We start from the raw sequence: 22,928 nt of genomic DNA, 5'->3' as shown, positions 1-22,928 counted from the left end.
CCATCTTGTTTATGATGTGTACCCTACCCCCATTCCTCTGCCTTCCACAGATCTTCCGATGTCGTTGTTCACGACTGTTGTTCTACTTCCCTCTCTCTCCCCCTGTTGTCCCCCACTCACTTTATTATATGTTCTATGTGTTAGCTCTTAGACGAGCCTTGATTGACGGAGTAAACAAAAAGGGTGGTTGTGAACTGTTGTGAAGATAACTTTTATGAATACCAATGGTGTAATAGTCATGTAGCTTTCACAGGATACCGTTTCATTAATTTCTGCATTATCATCTGAGGGAGAATCTGAAAGCTGCGGCGGATCTCAGCCATACGGAATCCATAAACGATCGGATTTGCAAGAGGCTGCAGCAAATAGAACAATGAATCACTCAGGTGTTTAAAAACGTGAGAGGAAGATTTTCCAACTGACAGACGTGGAGAGATGATAGCAAAAAGAAAGGAGAAAAGGAAGAGAGAAAGTACCATACAATGTGTGACACATGTGTGTAGAGCCTTACTTCTTCCCTCGGAGTTCTTGGTTGAACATAGACATTCGTACAGAATTAAACTATATGTGATGATGACAACTGTGATGATAAAGGTGATTGTGATAAAAGCCATTACAAGCCCATAAATACTTTGAACAGTGATATCATCACATGATAGTTTAGCGACAGCAATGAAAACACATCCCACATTGGGAAGTACATCCTTGCAGAACGTCAAGGGCAACAATAACAAGGGATAAACACCTCTCGTAAGGAAACACCAGCACAGTGTCGCCCACATCACTCTGTGAGCTTTACTGTTCGTGATCAGGACACCGTAACGGAGCGGATGGCAGACGGCCAGGTAACGATCGATAGCCATGATTGCGAGTATGTAAGGCTCCATTCCAGCATAAAATGAAATAAAAAAAGCCTGAATGAAACAAAGATTTATCCGAGTTTCGCTATTTACGATGATACTGTACATGAGTCGAGGAAGCACATTTGTTGAACATATCATGTCCATGAATAACAAATAAGCAAGGAAGATGTAGACAGGTTTGTGTAACTGCTTTCTCAGCATAATGAGCAGGATCAACACCAGGTTGAGAGTGACAGTAACAATATAGATGAAGAAGAAGACACTGAAAGCCCAGGGCCGAACCTGAGGTGGCTCATTGAAAATCGCTTGGAGGAAGAACACGTGCTTCACTGACTGATTCATCTCTGAGAAAAGGTTTGTTAACTCTGGGGGAGAAAAAAATATCACCAAGATTCGCGCTTTGCGATGAAGTAATTCTGATTGAAAAAATACATTCAAAATATTTGGGAACAAAAACGAGTGGGAAATTCTCAAAGGTGGAGGTTGTTCAATGTTTTCACACGTGAGCACACCTTTGTATTTCTCCACTGAAATTGTTTACTTGATTTGTATCATGTCCTCTCTTTTTATTAATTTGAGTGTATTTGAGGTGATGATGCAGAATGAGTTGTGGTTTTTTTTCGTTTTAGTTCCCTGATAATGGAGGAATAACAGATCATATGGTGATTGAACATGTTTCTGTGTAATCATGTGACTGCTGTGTAATTCGATATCTGCAAACATGCAGGTTGATCCCAAAGTATTCATCCTAAATAATCGTGTTACCTGCTTCAATTTTGATCAAGCATCTTTTCAGTCTGAGGCTCGGACACAATGTTGTACATACTTGACATTGAAGGAGCTGGGGCTCCCACGTCGATCGGAAGAATGGACGCGACAAAAAGCTGGAATTCATCTGAGTTGCTTTATTGAAATCAAACACTCAGGCACTCTGAAAACCCGTTTATCGGTCAGCAATATATATCTATTAACCCAGGGGGTTTGCCCAGGCCCGGCGCCAGGGGGCGTGGCCCAGCGTCCCGACCGAGGCCTGGCAAGTTGAGCGCGGGCCTGCCCGGGCGTCCTGGACGAGCCCGGCATGGTGATCGCTCCGCGTCCTTGATAGGTGCAAGGCGATTGTGAACACCCAGCGGCAGCCGCTACACACGTCCCCCCAGAATCGACTTGCACCGGCAGGGTCAATTTGAGGGGGGTCCTGATGACCCGGCCGAAGCGACCCCTGGCGGGTTGTGGGAGGGGGTCCGGTGAGGTGGTGGGCGGTCGAGTGGGGGGCACCGTGGACGGGGGGTGGCCTCGCCGCGGCGGAAGGGCCACCCGTGGTGGGTGGTCGACGTCCACGTGCGCCGGCTTGAGGCGGTCCACAGCAATCCGGTCCGACCTGCCGCCGATGTCGATGACGAACGACTTGTCGTCCCGTCGCAGCACCCGGAAGGGCCCGTCGTACGGCGGCTGGAGTGGCCACCGATGTGCGTCGTGACGCACAAAAACATACTCCGCTGTGCGGAGTGCTGGGGGGACGTAGGACTGGGGGTCACCGTGGTGGGATGTTGGCACGGGGGCAAACCGTCGGGCGGCCTCCTGGAGGTCCGAGCGCTGGTGAGCTGCGGACCAGGGACTGGTAGCTTCGGGCACGAATTCGCCCGGGACGCGTAGCACCTGGCCATAGACAAGCTCGGCGGTGGATGCCTGGAGGTCCTCCTTGGGGGCCGTGCGAAGGCCCAAAAGGACCCACGGCAGCCGGTCGGCCCAACCGCCGTCTTGAAGGCCGGCCATGAGCGCGGCCTTCATGGAGCGGTGGAATCGCTCGCACAACCGGTTTGCTTGGGGGTGGTAGGCCGTAGTACGGTGGAGCTTGACCGCCAGGTTGCGGGCGACCGCGCCCCACAGCTCGGAGGTGAACTGTGGTCCGCGGTCTGACGAGATGTCCGCCGGTGCGCCGAAGCGGGCGACCCAGGTGGCGATGAAAGCCTGTGCCACGTCGGCGGTGGTGGTGGAGACGAGGGGAACGGCCTCCGGCCACCTGGTGGTCCTGTCCACCATGGTGAGCAGGTGTGTGAACCCCCGTGACGGGGGGAGGGGGCCCACCAGATCCACGTTGACGTGGTCGAAACGTCGTTCGGGCACGGTGAAAGGTGCCAGCGGGGCCTGGGTGTGTCGGTGGACCTTGGCCCGTTGGCAGGCCGTGCAGGTGCTGGTCCAATCGCGGACGTCCCGACGAAGGCCGTGCCAGACGAAACGCGCAGACACCAGCTTCTGGGAAGCTTTCCGGCCCGGGTGGGAAAGGCCGTGGAGGGAGGCGAAGATGCGGCGTTGCCAGGTGACGGGCACGATGGGGCGAGGCTGGCCTTGGGAGACGTCGCAGAGCAGGACAGTGTCCGCGCAGGGGATGTCGGCCAGGCGGAGGCCCGTGTCCGCCGCCCGGAGGGCTTGCACCGTGGTGTCGGTGGCCGCCAATTGCGTCGGCAGTTCGGCCGTCGACCGTGCCGGGTGCTCGGGCGCCATGGTTGTTGCGTCGGACGGCGGTGGGTCCCATGTCGCCGCTGCGATGCGCCGTCCTGCGGCGGAGATCTTGTCGGCTTCTCTGGCAAGGGCCCGGGGATCTGTGATCGTCGTGCTTGCCAGGGCGAGGCGTACCGGGTTAGGCAGCTGACGGAGGAACAGCTCCCGGAACAGGAATTCCGGAGAGTGCTCGCCGAGCAGTGAAAGCATGTAGTCCATTCGCTCGGAAGGGCGCGTGTCGCCGAGCTCAGGCAGTTCGAGCAGGCGCCGTGCACGTTCCGCCGATGGGAGGGCGAAAGCATCGAGGAGAAGCTTCTTAATCGCGCCGTATTTGTCAGTGGCTGGCGGGCTTTCGAGGAGGCTCAGGGCGCGGGCCGCGGTAGCCGACCCGAGCGCAGCTACCACATGGTGGAAGCGGGTGTCGTCGGCCGTGATGCCTCGCAGGGCGAACAGGGACTCCGCCTGTGCGAACCAAACCGCCGCGTGAGCCTCCCAGAAGGTAGGCAGTTTAAGGGCGACTGCCGTGTCCATGTCGATAGGTCACCAATGAAGGAGCTGGGGCTCCCACGTCGATCGGAAGAATGGATGCGACAAAAAGCTGGAATTCATCTGAGTTGCTTTATTGAAATCAAACACTCAGGCACTCTGAAAACCCGTTTATCGGTCAGCAATATATATCTATTAACCCAGGGGGTTTGCCCAGGCCCGGCGCCAGGGGGCGTGGCCCAGCGTCCCGGCTGCGGCCTGGCAAGTTGAGGGCGAGCCTGCCCGGGCATGCCCGGGCATGCCCGGGCGTCCCGACCGAGGCCTGGCAAGTTGAGCGCGGGCCTGCCCGGGCGTCCTGGACGAGCCCGGCATGGTGATCGCTCCGCGTCCTTGATAGGTGCAAGGCGATTGTGAACACCCAGCGGCAGCCGCTACAACATCATGTATGTCTGAGGACACATCACCTTGGTTAATCAGGTAATACAAGGGCTTTTGGAAATACGAGCTGGAAGCCCATGTTAAAAATAACACGATAGAAAAATTAAAAATAGGGGCAATACCCCTCAGCACTCACCTGGTAGAATAAATCAGTATACTACACCGACTAAAGGTATTTGAAACATTATCATGGTATATCACCGGGTCCGCTTCCGCTGCCGCTTCCGGAATCTGCTTCCGGTCCCTCGAGCGACGGGGCTTGCTTTGATCTCTCCACGGCATCAAAGTTTGAGTGTTTTCCCGTTCGTTTCTTTGTCAAATTTCCGCTGCGTATTTTGTTGTGTATGTGTTATTGTGTGTTTCTATTTGGTTTTGGTTTTGTAGTTGTGCAAATTTGTGTGTAATTAGTCGTTTCTTTGTACGCGCCTCGTGCGGCCTGGTGTCTCGTGCGGCCTCCTCGTCTCGACTTGTGCCCCGCCCCCTATTTTCTCGTTTGTTCTTTCACCTCTGCTCCTGCTTTCTCAAATCCACGTTCTCACTTAGAGACTTTTCCCGGATTGTTTTCATGGTTTTGTTTAAATATTTATTTAAATATGTTTAAACCGCAGCGGTGATCCCCCTCCCCCCCCCCAGGATTTCCATGATTTAAACGTTTCCCAGTGTGTACCCTGGATAAGAATAGGTACGCCTTATCCCTGCGTGTCGTAGGAGGCGACTAAGAGGGTTGGCGTCAGGAAGGGCATCCGGCCATAAAAAAACATTGCCTCAAAAAGAGAACCATGACAATTACAACGACATGTGGGCAGGGTACAGCCCGAAGTGGAGATCGGTTTCTGAGGTTTGGGACATGGAATGTAGGGACAATGACAGGGAGATCAGGAGAAGTGGTGGAAGTATTGGTCAGAAGAAGAGTGGACATATGTTGTGTGCAAGAGGCGAGATGGAAGGGAAGTGGTGTGAGAATGGTGAAGGGTAGGCAGGGACAGAAATACAAGTTTGTGTGGCAAGAGTGCCTGGAGGGCGTGAATGGTGTTGGTGTCCTGTTTTCTGAGGAGTTTGTAGACAGTGTGGTGAGTGTGACTAGAGTGAGTGATAGGTTGATGATGGTGAAAATGATGATTGGAAAGCTCTTGGTGAACGTCATCTCGGGATATGCTCCGCAGGTTGGTCGGAGCGATGAAGAGAAGGACAAGTTCTGGTGTGCGATAGAGAAGCTGATGGAAAACGTGAAAGATGAGGAAGTTGTTGTGGTAGGAGGAGACCTAAATGGACATGTGGGAAGGAGTATGGATGGTTTTGACGGAGTTCATGGGGGTTACGGATATGGTGTGAGAAATGGAGAAGGTGAAAGGATTTGGGAGTTTGCTGATGGAGCTGATTTGTTGATTTGTAATACTCAGTTCCAGAAAGAGGATAATAAGCTTGTTACATACACGTCAGGTGGGTCGACGACAACCGTTGACTACCTGATGGTGCGTAGGCGAGATAGGGGGCACCTCCGAGACACAAAGGTGATCCCGGGGGAGGAGGCTGTTTCACAGCACCACTTGGTTGTCTGCGACGTAAGGGTGAAAGGTGCGAGGAGAGCTCGGCGGGTGAAGTACCAACCGAGAATGAAGGTGTGGAGGTTGAAAGAGGTGACAGTAAGGGAGGCATTAAAAGAGAGGCTGAGTAGGGTCGAGGATGATGTGGTTGAGCTTGAAAGTGGTTGGATGTCAATGAAAGCTAGTCTGTTGGGAGCCGTTGGTGAGGTATGTGGATGGACAAAAGGACCACCGAGGCACTCGGAAACATGGTGGTGGGATGATGAAGTTGGAAAGAGGATTGACGAGAAGAGGAAGAAGTTCAAGGAGTGGCAGAAGGCGAAGGGTACGGGAGCAGAAACAGCAGAGCATGAAAGTTATAAGGCAGCCAGGAAGACTGCAAAGAAAGAGGTAGCAAAGGCGCAGGAGGCATGTAGGAAAATGTTCGGAGAACGCTTGGATTTGGAAGAGGGTCAGAAAGCAGTATTCAGGATTGCAAAGCAGATAGCGAAAGAGAGGTGTGATGTGATGGGGGTGAGCTGCTTGAAGGATGAAGTGGGACAAATCGTTGTCGACCCAGATGGAATTGGAATTAAAGGAAGATGGAAAAGATATATGGAAATGCTGTTGAATACAGAGAATGAATGGGATGGCAACATAGAGAGTAACCCAGTTTTAGGACCGGCAGAGAAGATAACTGAGAAGGAAGTTGAGGAAGCGATAAAAGCAATGAAGGGTAGAAAAGCGGGAGGGCCGACGGGAGTTGTGGGAGATATGTTGAAGGCAGCAGGAAGTTGGGGTGTGAAGAGAATGACAGAGATCTGTAATCTGGTGGTGAAAGAAGGCCGCATTCCAGTGGATTGGGAACTGAGTACCCCCGTCCCTCTATACAAGGGGAAAGGTGACCCTCTGGAGTGTGGCTCGTACCGAGCGATAAAGTTATTGGAGCATGGAATGAAGGTATTGGAAAGGGTGTTGGAGAGGAGGATAAGGAAGAAAGTGAAGATCGACGAAATGCAGTTTGGATTTATGCCAGGAAGAGGAACGACAGACGCGCTTTTCATTGTGAGGCAGTTGCAGGAGTAGTACATGGAGAAGAGGAAGAAGTTGTTTCTTGGGTTTGTTGATCTGGAGAAAGCATTCGATCGGGTTCCACGCAAAGTATTGACATGGGCATTGAGGAAGTTAGGAGTGGAGGAATGGTTGATCAGAGTAGTGATGGCAATGTACAAAAGAGCGCGCACAGCTGTAAGGACGAAGGACGGGAACAGTGGTGAGTTTGAGGTGAAGGTGGGAGTGCATCAGGGGTCGGTACTAAGTCCACTACTATTTGTAGCTGTGATGGAGGTGCTGGCTCAGAACATAAAGGAGGGTTTACCGTGGGAGTTGTTGGATGCAGATGATCTGGTGTTGATTGCGGAAAGTATGGATGGACTGAAGGAAAAGATGAACACGTGGAAGGAATGTATGGAGACAAAAGGTCTGAAGGTGAATATCGGAAAGACGAAGGTGATGGCAAGTGGTAAAGCATGTGGTGAGGTGGAAAGAACTGGGAAGTGGCCCTGTGCTGTGTGTAGGAAGGGTGTCGGAGTGAACTCCATTCAGTGTACAATGTGCGCTGAGTGGGTTCATCAAAAATGTAGTGGTCTGAGAGGATCATTTACCAGTGTGGCAGCTACATTCAAATGTAAGGTGTGCACAGAGGGAGCTGCAGATGGAGGAAATGTTGAGTTGGATCTTGGAGACGGCGTGAAGCTGGAAGGTGTGAAAACATTTTGCTCCCTCGGAGACATGCTGAATGGAGAAGGTGGATCAGACTCGGCAACGGTTGCTCGAGTGAGATGTGCATGGAAGAAGTTTCGGGAATTGAGTGGCGTGCTGATGATGAGGGGAGTGTCGTTGAAGCTGAAGGGAAAGGTGTATGCTGCATGTGTGAGAAGTGTTATGATTTATGGGAGCGAGACATGGGTAATGAACGTAGAGCAGCAACGAAGGTTGGAAAGGGTGGAAATGCGAATGGTTCGACGGATGTGCGGAGTATCGTTGAGAGAGAGGAAGACAAATGATGAATTGCGAAAGATGATGGGAATAGAGCCTGTGATTGATGCTGTGAAGAGGAACAAGTTGAGATGATTTGGTCATGTGTTGAGGAAGGATGAAAGTGACTGGTTGAGAAGAGTGATGGAAATGAATGTAGAAGGAAGTAGAAGACGGGGAAGACCGAGAAAGACTTGGCTAAAGATGGTGGAAGAAGAAATGCGGGCAAGGGGGTTAACAAGGAGAGATGCAGAAAATAGGGCAAAATGGAGAAGATTGTCATGGGGACCACAAGGCTAACCCCCGCTCTAGCAGGAAAAATGGCCTTTAAAATGCATGTTGTTGTTGTATCACTGGTGATGTAGGTTGTGATAAAGTTTCATCAAAATTATGTGTTCAGTTTTTGAGAAAAAGATCAAATACCTATTTTGGGGGGAACCCCCCACCCTTTGGGTTAGCCGTCTTAGACCCCAAAACTTTTTAAAACGCTGTGAACAAAGGTCGGTGCATTATGAGTGATGAATGGAACATTGTGGTCAAGTTTCATCGGAATTGTGTGTGTCATTTCTAAGAAGAAAGCAAATACCTATTTTGCGGGGTCAAACATGGATCCACTTTGACCCCCGGTAGACCCCTTAAACCCAGACTTTTATTTTCATGCCATGAACAAACTTGAGTTGCAACATACGAAATGTAATTTGTGCCACGTTTGGTCACAATCCCATGAGTAGTTTCGGAAAAGAAGTTGGAATTGTTTACGGACTGACTCCCGAGAACAACGTTCCAAATGAACTAAAAAGGAAAACTTTTTTTTGCGCCAGTTGAAAGACCTCAAAACTAGAACGGCACTCTTCAATGTCGCAACGTCGACCGATATGCCTTCACCCACATTATTAGCCCCCGTTGGACTTTGTCCGAAACGGGGGCTCATGGATTGGGTCTCTCATGTGCACCCACATCTTGGATGTGTATGGACTGATTTTGTTCATACTTGTACAAAGGCAGTACTGATGGTATCCATATCCACATCATTTTGTTTCGCAATGTGATCAAAGATGACCCACTGGCGGCCATTTTACTTGTGAAAAAAAACCGATGTTGAAAACGTCCTCAACCATTTTTCGAACATGCATTCACCAATGTTGTTCAAGCTTGGCACACAGATAATGAATGATGGCTTGCATATGCACGTCAAGTCTTTTCCGATCATGTATGGCCGAATGGCAGCCATTTTGTTGCTTAAATGTGTCTTCAACCATTTCTTGAACATGAATCATGACGGACGGAAGGCGATTATTGTTGTTTAAGGGAAATGGTTATTGTGGTTAAAAGGTTAAAAGCGCTCATGGTAAAAATGAGACAGGAAATTGGATCGAGCACCCGAAGACGACGAGAGAAGAAGAAGAGGGCGTGAGGCAAAAGTCGGGGAAGACGCGTGTCGAAGCTCCGTAGCGAGCGTGGTCGAGCGACCGTCGCGAGTGAACTTTGAGACCTTGAAAGGAAGTTGGTGCGATAGGTGTTATCGCTGGAGTATTGAGGAACCTGCGTAGTCAGGTGTTGGCATTGAGGTTCCAGAGAATCCTTGCCCAGAGGCTCTGGCTCGAGTAAGAGCCTTCCACCATTTTGCCCCGCGCGCTGCGTTCACCGGAAAAGGTTTTTGCCGTGTCAGCTGGTCTTACCCTCCGGTGGTCTGCCGGGGATGGGTGTGCACTAAAACGGTGTTTGAAGATTACACTGCGGTTCACTGATTGAACGGTGAATGTGCACGTCTGGCGCGCGTCTTTGGGATTTTCCATTCCGCCGCGAGTTTGCGGGGTGTTGGACCACGTGACTTTTTGTGTCGCTTCGACCGCCTGTGCCTCGATGGATCTCGATCGTACATTGTTCTCGCGATCGCTGGAGCGAATCAACTTCGCCTTGGAGAAGGTTATAGAGACATTGAGGAGTGTTCTTTCCATGCACTGCGAGCAGTGAGTTCAGTTACTTTAACTGATGGTACCATCTTAAGATATTGATTGTATGGTGGCTTGCTATCATTGTTGTGTCATTATTCCTGTATGATTTTTAATATATTATTTTTTGTTGATAACCATTGGTGTGGTTTCAATATTGATTTTGACACGGAATAACACATTTTTTCTGCCGTGGCTCCTCTCGGGGTTCGGAGGTATACCGAGACCAGGAGGTCGGGGAGGAACACGTAACAATGTTCTCCAAATACATAATCTGAGTATGTATAAATCAATATTTACTTTCCCCAAATATGTTATCTCTTAAATCATGACTACGCTGGTCGGCATTATTAAATAACAGAGAACGGCATCGGCTCGTGCATGTCGTGCTGGATTTCATTGGTCCAAGCACGGAGTGCACTGTGCATGCATGCGCTTAAAATGTATCACGTGATTTTTCATTTCTCAAAATTGTGATACGAAGGAGATTCTTTGCTCATCTATTGTGAAATTATGAGGTAAGAAAAGTTTATTTCGTTGTTACATTGGAGAAACTGCTAACTGAGCGAGGATTGATTCAATTTTGATGAAGATTTGAATCCGGATCCGGATACAAGAGTTTTTAAAATTGCAAAGTGATTCTTCACCATTGAGTCAGAGGCCCCAAAACGATATCTTGGATGATATTTCAAAAAGTTGTGGACGACTTATGACAAAACTAGGTGGATGAGTTGATTGGGCAACAGGAACAAGATGATTCGATTGGTTTCAATCAGTTCAATCTTGGTTTCATCAGACCACAGAATCTTGTTTCTCACAGTCTGAGAGTCCTTTAGGTGCTTTTTTGCAAACTCCAAGCGGGCTTTCATGTGTCCTCCACTGAGGAGAGGCTTCCGTCTGGCCACTCTGCCATAAAGCCCAGATCGGTGGAGTGTTGCAGTGATGGTTGTCCTTCTGGAGGTTAATCCCATCTTCACACAGGATCTATGGAGCTCAGCCAGAGTGACCATCGGGTTCTTGGTCACCTCTCTTACCAAGGCCCTTCTCCCCCGATTGCTCAGTTCGGCCGGGCGGCCAGCTCAAGGCAGAGTCCTGGTTGTTCCAAACTTCTTCCATTTAAGAATTATGGAGGCCACTGTGCTCTTGGGAACCTTCAATGGAGCAGAGATTTTTTCGTAGGCTTCACTATATCTGTGCCTCGACACAATCCTGTCTCTGAGCTCTGCAGGTAGTTCCTTCTACCTTATGGCTTGGTTTTTGCTCTGATATGCATTGCCAGCTGTGAGACCTTATATAGACAGGTGTGTGCCTTTCCAAATCATGTCCAATCAATTGAATTTACCATAGGTGGACTCCAATCAAGGTGTAGAAACATCCCAAAGATGACCAAGAGAACTGGGAGGCACCTGAGCTAATTTTCAAGTGTCATAGCAAAGGGTCTGAATACTTATATCAATGTGATATTTCAGTTTTTTCTTTTTAATAAATTTGCAAAACTTTCTAAAATCCTGTTTTCTCTTTGTCATTATGGGGTAATGAGTGTAGATTGATGAGGGAATAAATTAATTTAAACGATTTCAGCATAAGGCGGCAACACAACAAAATGTGAAAAAGTGAAAGGGTCTGAATACTTTCTGAATGCACTGCATGTGGTGCTGCACGACCCTTTACTTCCAAATAAAATACACTTCATTTTGTCCTCGGCCCAGGTCATTGAGGCCATTAGGTGTTTGACATGCTGAAACGATAGATTACTACAATCGATGTGTAAATGCTCGCCTGCGGTGGCACTCGGGAAAGGAAGAAGCTCAGGTACACTTTTAATGAAGAAGATATATTATCTTGACCCCTTGTTAATCACCCAGGGGGAAAAATGTCTAAATTGTGAAGCAATTAGTTCAATTAATTAGTTCAAAAAAGCAATTAGCTAAATTAATCAATTAGTTGCAATAAGTTTTGTCTCTGCACTCATTGCCTTTCATATATGATCCATAAGATTTACCATTTACGATTATCACGATATTTTCAACCTTTGCAAAGGTGGATGGAGGTTATGTTTTCACTCCTTGTCTGTTTGTTTGTTTGTCTGTGAACAGCATGTTTCAAAAAGTCATGATGGATTCGGACGAAATTTAGTGGCGAGTTTGGGCATGTGACGTGGATGAACTGATTACAGTTTGGTTAAAATCCGGATCTGGATCCCGATCAGATACATTTTTAACTGATTCTTCACCGTTGAACGATGGGGCCAAAAAACGATAAATAACATGTTTTTAAAAAGTTTTGGAATATTGACAAAACTTGATGGATGAGTTGGATAAGTGACAACAACAAGCCGATTATATTTCAGTGGGATACAAAATGGGATGTAACCGATCAGTGGGATACAAAATGGGATGTAACCGATCAGTGGGATACAAAACGTAAACTGTTCAAACTGGTGGAGGTACGCTCTCTATCGAGTTTACCATGAATCAAAGTGCAAATCAGTAAGTTTATTTTATAGTTCATTATGGAAGATAAGAGACTTAGTTATACAGCGCTATTATAATTTACAAACATTCACAATTGATAATGTGCGATGTTAATTTTATCCACAAAATGCGCCCTAATGAAAATATTTTGTGGTTACTTCCTGACATTTTACCCTCTTTAGTAAAGTATTCACATGTATCAGATGTGAATAAGCACAAACACCCTGTTTGACCCCTCCGCAGCACCCACACACCCCCGGATCCCCTCTCCCCACAACATCTGAATGCGATGCAGTCATTCCTAATGAAGGACCCATGTCGCACATTCTGCCACCAATTTGAAAATAATAGAAAAAGTAACTAAAATATGAATAACCCAATAATAGGAGAAACAGCATTTACCTCATTCCATAAATGCCTCTTTCCCTCTTCCATGAGCCTGCACTGCCAAAGGAATTTAACTCCATCATCAGAGTAGAAAATATTGTGTTGATTAATTTGTTTGATCGACCTTTGTAAACAACCATTGCAGGTGTTGACGATTTTGATAAAATGTTTGGATTGAATAACAGCAAAGACAAATGTTTTTGTCTCACTCACAATTCCCATCATTAATCTCCGTGCGGTTCCTCTCCGGCAGTAAAAACCTCCCACGGGGTCACACCTGAAGCTGCTACGATTTAATGAAAGCGCACAGTACAGATAATATTTGGTGGAGAAATAATGTAGAATTCACTGACAATACAATATTATCAAATTAAATTACAATTTTAATTTTCGTGTTTTGCAACAAAAAGTCAAAATCTCATCAATTTTGGACCATACCTGGCTGACAGCTCACCTCGGGTCCCGTTGTATTTGTGTAAGCAGCATTCCTGTGCAATGTTATTTAGATTATTTTAGTTATAGTTTAGATTGTTTTGCTGAAACGGTTATTTTTTGTCTATTATTCTGTTTGTTCTTTTGACATCAAAACAAAAATATTAATAAACGGAATAAACCGTCACAAAGACAATTTTGAATCTTGACATTTAAAATCCATGGAACAGAGTTCAGAAAGTAAGTTCGTTTGACATAAAAGTTGATCAAAAGTTTATGGAGGAATAATCGACTTTGCCGAGCCAAGTGTGGTTCCGTGAACAGATGAATCAAGTAACAGGTTAATTAACTGAAAATTAACAATGGTCTGGTTTTTATCGTGGGAAGCATCAAAGTAACCCTTGCATTTCAAGTTAAGAAGCATTTCACCTTGCGGAGCGAGAGTTCTGATGATAAAGTTAAACGGTATCCAAAGTCGGTTTTTAAAGAATTTATGTGAAAGTAATTATTTGATACAATTTGAGGTTAATTACACACTAACCCACTCTACCACAAAAATAAAATAATTATTTACTAAATCGCATTCGGATTAATGTTACATTATTTATGTATTTCTTTCAAGACAAAAATTCACTTTCATATTATTCAACATCAACAACAATTTCATTGTACTCACTGTTAATGTCGACTTCACATTCTGTTTGGTTTATCAATAACTGGTATTTATATATAATATAAAACCCTCTCAGGGAAATAAAAACATAAACTCCCACTTCACATCCCTGGAACATACTGTATCAGATGACAGTTTCGTCCTCTCGTGGTTTAAATTCTCTGAGTACAATCATTATCACTAATATCCTAGTTGTGGAGGTTTGTTTTGGAGGATGAACAATATCCTCTGCCAGAGGGATTTGCAAAACTTTATGTTCACACACAGAAAAAAACACATTTCAAGGTTGGCCTCCACAACCCACGACTGGGCATCCTCCATCATACGAAATCTTTCCTTGGTACACCTGAACTCCTGTCCACCTACAAGGCCTTCAACCGTAACTTGATGGAGTTCTGCTCTTAGAATTGGAGCCCAGACGATTTATTCAAGTGAAAGACGGCAAAAGGTTTCACCTCATAGATGCATGGGAACACCTCCACCTCCACCCCCACCCCCTGTAACGTCTTCCATGTGCATTCCGGCTTCAACCCCCGAAAACACCATTAAAGGGGCCAGAAAAGTGACATTCATTTATGTGAAAGATGGCAAGGGTAAATCGATCTCAAATCTTCCGTTGGGGTCCTCCAAATATTTTGAGAGCGGCCTTGATCATGACAACAACCCCCAAATGTGACGTCATCCTCCCTCAGAATGTAGAGTGAGGTTCACTTTGTTTTTTCGTTCAAAAAATTTGGAGATTAGCAAAACTATACATTTTTGGAATATTCAGAGCATGAGGAATCCAAAAATTAATGTTTGCATTTGCGGAGACACCTTTGCGAAAATGACACTCAGGACAGTGATGAAGATCTGTAAAAGGATATTCCTGAACGGTATAGACCTAGTAGATCCTGTGTATCGGACTTATAGTTCAATCTGATACTAACAGGGCTGCTTTCTTGCTTTATAAACCCATACCTATAACTTCAAAGGACTTGCAATATCATGTATTATGTAATACAGTTATATCACCAATATAAAGACAATGGTTTTCAATTACCTTTGTTTGTTGCCTTTCTATAATCCTGAGCACTATTTTGAGGCCTTTATTGGATTCCTTGACCCAGAAAACATAGGATTAGCATATTTAATTAAGTTTCTTGGTTGACTCGAAACCGAGATGTATTTGCGCAAAATATGTATTTTATGGCGGCCATTTTGAAAATCCAAAATGGCGGCCATGCAGGTGTCTGTGCAAATGCCAACATTGATTTTCGGATTCTCCATGCTCTGCTGATTCCAAAAATGTATAGATTTGCTCATCTTCCAAAATTTTGAACGAAATTATATTTGTTAACATAGTGAACCTTACTATCTTCATCACTGTCCTGAGTGTCACTTTGACATTCGTTTTCTGCAGAAACTAAACCATGTAGAGAATAATAATGAATTATAAACCAATATGAAACGGTACCTAAAGTTTACAGTGAAACTATTTTGAAAGCTGTGAGTGACCACATGATGACGTAAAGTAATAGATTGTATGATGTCATCCAACTGGTTATTTTGAATCTTTCTCCATCATAGGCGAGTGATGTGTCGGATCAAAGGTAATGAAGAAATGTTAATAACTCGAGTTTTTCAAACAATGTTTTCTCTTTTTTCGCTGTCACCATTTTCCTTCGCCGAACTTGAAGGTGATCTGGTTTGTCGACTTGCAGCAAGTCCCTCATCATTCTTCATCTCCTTACAATTTCCACCGTGCTCAACATCCAAAGTTTTGTTCCCAATGATTGAACCTTTTTGTCGGTTCCTCCATTCCTGCATGAGGAAACGGACAAACTCGTCCTTGAAGGCATTGTCACTGGTGGACCAACAAGATGACTACCTTATATAGGTACTTCCTTCACCATGAATACTCTCTGAAAACAGGACGAAAGTCTATTCTTGGTATATCACAGTACCCTGCTTCTAGAAACTCGGATAGTTTACCCCTGACATATGGACAAGTGGCAGGGAGCAGAAAAGTGCTCGAAAAATGGACACACCCCTACCGGAGGTATAACAAGTTGAAAGTGGTATCAAGTTGAAGCTTCGGCTCTCTAGTTTCCAGAAATTACGTGGACTTTGCAATAAAACTGCACAACATGTTCCTTTAATCACTTTTCTGCCCTAAACCCACCCGAAAATAGTACCTCCACGAACCTTCAACGGGTATAATAACGTGAATGTTGACCTCAAATGATGTCACTGTTGTCAACTTTTCGATTTTTTTGTTCTTCAGGGTATTTAAATGTCTTTGGGGGTATTTTGGACCTTTGGAGTATTTTGGGTCTTTGTGGTTGTTTGAGTCTTTGGGGAATTTTGCGTCTTCAGGGTATTGTGGGTTTTTGTGGTCTTTTGGATCTGTAAGGGTCTTGGTGTCTTTGGGGTATTTTGGGTTTTCAGGGACTTTTTGATCTTTTAAATCCTCTGGTTCATTTGGGTCCTTGGGGTCTTCAGGGTCTTTGGGGTATTTTGGGTCTTCAGGGTATTTAAGGGTCTTTGGTGTATTTTGGGTCTTTGGTGTATTTTGGGTCTTTGGGGTATTTTTGGTCTTCGTGGTATTTTGGGTGTTTTTCTGTCTTCTGGTACTTTTTGGGTCTTCTGGGTATTTAAGGGCCTTTGGGGTATTTTGGGCCTTCGGGTGTTTATGGGTTTTCTGGGTCTTTAAGGATTTTCTGGGTCTTTAAGGGTCTTTGGGGTCTTGGGAGTCTTCATGGTCTTTTGGGTCTTCAAGGATTTGGGGCCTTTTGGGGTTTTTGGGTCTTTTGAGTATTTTGGGTCTTTTGTATTTTTAACAGTCTTCAGTGTCATTGGGGTCTTCAGGATATTTTGGGTGTTTGGGGCCCATTGGGTCTTCGGGGTCTTTTATGTCGTTGGGGTATTTTGCATGTTCGGAGTCCTTGGGATCTTCTGGGTGCTTGGGGTATTTTGGGTCCTCTGGGTTATTTTGGTCCTGGGGATTGTTTGGGTCTGTTGGATACTCGGGGTCTTTTGGGTATCCAGGATTTTTTGGGTCATCCAGATATTTTGGGTGTTTGGGGTCCATTGGGTCTTTGGGATATTTTGGGTCTTTGGAGTCCATTGGGTCGTCAGGGTCTTTTCAGTCTTTTGGGTCTTTCGGGTCCTCAGGGTATTTTGGGTCTTCATGGTCTTTTGGGTCTTTAACAGTCTTCAGGGTGTTTTGGGTCTTTGGGGTATTTTGGATCTTCAGAGTCCTTGGGGGTCTTCTGAGTCCTTGGGGTATTTTGGGTCCTCTGTCATTTGGGTCCTTGGGGCTGTTTGGGTCTTATGGATCCTCAGGGTCTTTTGGGTTTTTGGGGTCCATTGGGTCTTTTCAGTATTTTGGGTCTTCGTTGTATTTGGGACTTCAATGCTTGGGATCTTCTGGGTCCTTTGGGTCTTCATGGTCTTTAACAGTCTGCAGGGTATTTTGGGTGTTTGGGGTCCATTGGGTCTTCTGGGTACTTGGGGTCTTTTGGGTCCTCAGTCTTTTAGGTCTTTAAATGGTTGACACACAGTCGTGTTCAAAGATTGCCCCTGAAGCCCCCCACTCAAATCCCTTCAAAAGCACAACTGAAAGCCTTTAAAACCGAGCCTTATGGAGGACACACACACACACACACACACACACACACACACACACACACACACACACGCACGCACGCACACACACACACACACACACACACACACACATACACACACACATTGTGTTTTATATGGTAGATAACAAAACACCGCGATTGCACAAATTTCATCATGTATTGACTTTTTCAAATCGATTGTCTCATTACACAACTTCAGCATTTCTGATTTTTATATACTTTGATGATGCATTTCTCCTGTTATGTAATTGTGCTGGGTGTTACATTGTATTTCATTTTCTTTTCAGGTGCTGAAACAACTATGGAAGAAGAATATGAAGTTCCAAAATCCAGATTGAGTGTGCACCTCAACTCTTTCCTTCCTCGCCTCTCCCATCCATCTCACTCTTCCAATTCCAAGGCAGGAAACAAGCAGTGCACAGTCATCTCTTGTCATCACAATTTCTGACCCATGACCTTTATTATCCCTATTTAACACTTCTTAACTCAACCCTCTTACTTGCATTTTCAGAATTTCTTCCCCTCCTCCTTCTGCTCTCTTCTTGATGGTTTATTCTGTTGAAGTTTGCCTCACTCTCAGTTCTCCTTTGCTCTTCGCTGAGCGTCGCTCCTATAAAGAACTAGAACGACATTCTTCGACGTCACGATGTCGACCGATTATGCCACCTCCCACATTTTAACACCATTAGAATACTTGTCCAACTTTGCTTTAAGTCCATATAGCTGTTCTCATGTTCACATTTTTACCTGACATGAACTCTGACCTTTGACCTCGGGCCCCCAAAATCTAATCAGTTAATCGTTACATCGTTATACATATCTGTACCAAGTTTGAATTAGATCCCTTCAGCCGTTCTCAAGTTATAGACCTATTACGTAAGTTGACCTTTGACCTCCTCACCCCAAAATCTAATCAGTTCTTCTTTACATCATTATACATAAATGTACCAAATTTCATCATAATCCCATCACTAGTTCACAATTGATCATGGCAACAGGATTTTTACCTCACATGACCTCTGGCCTTTGACCGCGTGACGCCAAAATCGAATCAGTTCATCTATACCTCATTTTACGACCGCTTCAACCATCAAATCAAGTCGACCCCTTCAACTTCTTCGATCCTTCGCACCCTTTGGACGCCTGAAACCCGTTAGACCTGTATACCTTTTGACCCCTTCGACCCATTTGAACATGCACCACACCAACATCAAAGAGTCTTCTTGCGATATACAGACGATACTTTTTCAGTTCGTGATGTGCAAACACTTCCCACCCAGAGGGGGAGCACTCGGCTACTACAACATGAAACCCGATTAGCGTTACCGATGGTTACCTGGCACTGTGCTGTCTGCTTCCACAGGCCACCCAGAACCTCCTTTTTCACATGCTCCATGATAACCCCTTCCATTATGTTGTCACTATAGATTTATGCAATGATTCAGTCAATCATGCAAAGTGTTTCCTTAAAAGTGACTTTGTAGGTTTTTATATATTATTATTTTTTGTATATAGTGCGGGCTCCTATGAGCGCCAACACATCGAACATATTATAAAGTGAGCGGGGTACAAGAGGGGGGAGAGAGATGGAAGTACAACAACAGCAGGGAAAAGGGACATCAGGAGATCTGTGGAAGAGAGAGGGCTGGGGTGGGATACACAGGATAAACCAGATGGATACCACAGGGGCTTTCAGGAAAGAAAACAGGGAATATGGAGGATGTGGATTTGGGATGAATGAACGGGGGTGGAAAAGATCGAGGTTTTGGATGGGGGGAAGATAAGAGATGGAGGTGAACAGCTGTTTTAAAGACCAGGAGGGAAGAGTGGGATTGAAGAGAGTGGGGGAGTTTGTTCCAGAGCCGGAAAAAAGAGGAAAAAATAGTGAAGGTGAGCAGCGAGTCTTGATTTTGGCAATTTCTCCAGAATATGGTTTCTTGCAGATATTGTGCATCCTGCATGAATAATTGGGGGACAGAGCACAGACAGAGCAGGGGGTGCAAGGCCGGAGAGGAGTCTGTAGAAGGTAGAAAGACCGCTAACCTGCCTGTGGTGAGAGTGTTAAAGGCCCTCAGAATCTGCTTCATCGCAGGAGATTCCAATTATTCTAACATCCTTTGTTTCGACAGCGTAAAGCCGAGCTAGGTGTGAGGCAGAAGCACCAGCCCAGAGGGAAGAGCAATACTCCATCATGCTGCCGATGAAATATCTGAAAGTGGTGAGCAGCTCAGTTGTGCCAAGGAAGGACTTTGCATGACCGAGGATGATGAGTCAATGACTAGCTTTGGAGACCAGCTTGGAAATATGGCTTTCCCAGGTTACAGTGCAATTACAGCACATCGTTTTATTAGTGTAACCATACTACACACCATCACATTCTTCGTGGCTCTTTTGTTGTTTTTAAGGGAAATAGGAAAATATTTCTTCGTAAATAGCTAAACATGTACATGTGGCAAGCAACAACACAGACATAACATCAAGGAATAACATCCAGCAAAGCAAGGCATTCCGCAGCAAAGATGAGAGTTTAAGGTTTTAAACAGTTGATCTGTTGGAACCCATCTGTGGATCGGTCCCATCGGCTGATGGGTCTGCGCCATCTGCGGATGTGTTGTTCACCTTGAAGGAATGTGTATGCATCAATGGTGGATGAGTATGTTTATTTGAACCTAAAAATAAGCAATTGATGTCATAAATGTTTATAAAGCAGTCCGTGACATGTACTCATCCTGGACGACGGACTGCTTTATAAACATTTATGACATCAATTGCTTATTTTTAGGTTCAAATAAACATACTCATCCACCATTGATGCATACACATTCCTTCAAGGTGAACAACACATCCGCAGATGGCGCAGACCCATCGGCCGATGGGTCTGCATTGTCATTTCTCGTGCATCCACAGATGGGTCAGACCCATCGGCCGATGGGACCGATCCACAGATGGGTTCCAACAGATCATCCAGACCACGACCTGCCAGAGGTCATCTGGTGTCCTGCGCTGCACGCAAGGCAGGGGAAAACGTGGATTCCCACAACTGCTTTTGTGCAAATGTAGAAGCAAAAAAACTATGTTTCATAATCTGCCATCTCACCTTCACCATCCACCAATTTTCTCTTCTCGTCCTTAATGCGCCCACACTTATGTTCATCTGTTCTTTGTCCCCTTTGCATTTCGAGCATGGCTTGCTTTTGTGATAATATATTTGGTCATATCCTTTTCATATTATCTTTTGGCTTGCCCAGATATTTTCTTACCAAGCCGTTGTTTGCTCTTATGCCCATGTGTGTTGGATTCAAGGGCTGTTATTTTAAATTACGGAAATGAATGCCTTCGACCTATCCTTAATAACAGTGCTGTCCACCCTGCTCTCTTTCTGCCCCGACCTTTGCGTCCACCCTGCTCTCTTTCTGCCCCGACCTTTGCACCTCACTCCAATATTCCGCCGATGCACTCTTCACATTTGCTCCTTGAACGTTGCCCATTTCTCTGAGCCAGACTGCACACTGTTTTACTTTTCCCAATATAGAATACAATCCTTGTACAATCAAAGTTTGCCTTCTCAAAATATCTAACAGCTTTCCTTTACTCGACCCAACTCCAAAACGAAACAATAGACTTGCACGCTCTGAGTTATGGGAATTTGCCCCCAAACGATCCCCCACCTCCACCTCATACACCATGTTGGGATCATTGCTTCAAAAAGATCTCACCCTGCATTCACCATTCTCTGCGTTTCCACAAACTGACTTAAAAAGCAAGCCTGGATAAGAGCTAGAATATCCTTCCTGTCTCTGCTCTTTCCCCATTCCTGGATCCAATCCATCCCTGGAAAAAAATCCCCCACAATCAACACCCTTCCCTTTCGACAGGCCTTTCTGAATCCTTCAAGAAACCCTCTTTTCTGTTCATGCCTCATATCGTTATCAACTTTAGCTTCAAGCTCCAATATTCTGTTATCATCTCGCACCAACACCTCGAATGGTGTCTGATGATGGACCGATTGGCCTCCTGCTGTTACGAAGTTATTTGAAACGAAGCCTTTTTCTGTAACATGGTTTGCGGGAAAATTGGGCGGTACATGGGCACAGCAGGAGATGAATGTTATTTTGCCGAACATTTAAACAAAATGTCCTTGTTGTATGGTATGATTGTGTGACTTTTGTGGAGATGAGTTGCATATTCAAAAAGTTGTTTGGTGTGAAAGGGGAACAGGTTATCATTGGGGTGTTCCTTTGACCTGTATTATGTTTTTATTTTGAAGGCTCCAGTCCTGGACTTTTGTCCTCATCGAGGCCAGGCCTTAAATAAAACAGCTGCATTGATAGAAATGTGAAGAAAGAGAGAATAGTCGAAGAGTTGTTGAGGAAGTTAAAAATCTGCTTTTTGAAAAGGGGAAGGTTGTAAGTGTTTGTAAATACATGGGAAGGTAAAGGGTCCATAGTTTGGCAGTGGTGGGGAAGAAACAAACATCATCACGGCCCACCCTTGAGTTGCCAATGTCCACACAGTAATCATGACATGTGGTGGCTTGTCGAGTATGCCGTGGTCTCACTAATGCTGGAGATACACGAGGAGCAAGTTCTTGGGAGCAGAAACAGAAGTAATATCTGTAGAAAAGAGAAAGAGAGCCAACTTGTGATGTAAATCGAGAGGGTCGAGTTCGTATGTCAGGTTGGTTGATAGAGAGTTGATAAGTCGGATTACTTTGGATTAAATTCTGTCCAATGAGTATGTGGAGCTCGGACCTCCCCAGATGTGAGAGCAGTACTCCACACAAGGACGAATAAATCCTTTATTTAGTTTATAAGTAGAGACTGCCCGAAATGGTGCGATAATTTTCTGGTAACTTCTGGTTAGAATTGGCAAAAAAGCACAAGCTGCTGGGAATCTCCACGGACATTGGACGTTCTCTCTAAAAGGGTTTTCGGGGTGAAGGGGTCCGGGGAGTGATGGAGGCAGGGTGGGGTGGCAGAAGAGAGAACAAGGAAGGGCTTTGTCCATTTATTGAGTATTTTTCATGAAAAGGAAGTCACTGAAAACCTTTTTTTTCTTTCATAACAGAACATAAGTTGTTTTTTTTTGTTTTTTTGAAGGTACAATTTCATATATGTTTGGGTTCCCCTTTGTTTTCTTTTTCACACACAAACTGATATCTGACAGCATCAGGTTAAATAACTTACAGCTGAATTCAGAGACAAAATGAAAAATAAATTAATAAATAGTGATTCACTGTCAGCAAGAAAACGTTGCTCATCAAACGAGATTATTCTGGAATTAGACATGTTGGAGGATTAGTGTGGAGTGGATAAAGTCTTGTTTTACCCTCAGTTGTGTTAGTTTGATTCCGAAAGATCCCTGGAAATATGACCGAGTGAAGCAATCAACAATGAGGCAATTGGTGTATTTACTCAAATAAATTTCAAGATTTTGTGTGAATAACAATTGTGTGAATTCCTTCACTACATTCTTCACTACAATCAGCGGATACGAAATTATTATAGGCCGGATGTTAGGCTTGTCAAACTG

The 22,928-nt window shown here is 45.3% G+C and overlaps 1 protein-coding gene across 1 annotated transcript; it reads right to left on the bottom strand.

Annotated features, from left to right (window-relative positions):
* Window positions 1-236: 236 nt before the first annotated feature.
* Window positions 237-1,205, bottom strand: LOC144894109 (olfactory receptor 8G17-like). Its single transcript, XM_078786191.1, has one exon. It carries the CDS (start codon window positions 1,203-1,205, stop codon window positions 237-239), a length of 969 nt encoding a protein of 322 aa, XP_078642317.1.
* Window positions 1,206-22,928: the final 21,723 nt, after the last annotated feature.

This window comes from Myxine glutinosa, chromosome 10, assembly GCF_964187855.1.
Source record: "Myxine glutinosa chromosome 10, kmMyxGlut1.1, whole genome shotgun sequence".
Taxonomy (NCBI): Eukaryota; Metazoa; Chordata; class Myxini; order Myxiniformes; family Myxinidae; genus Myxine; species Myxine glutinosa.
The sequence above is the reverse complement of the archived record's forward strand: the minus strand, read 5'-3'. Positions and strand labels throughout refer to the sequence as shown.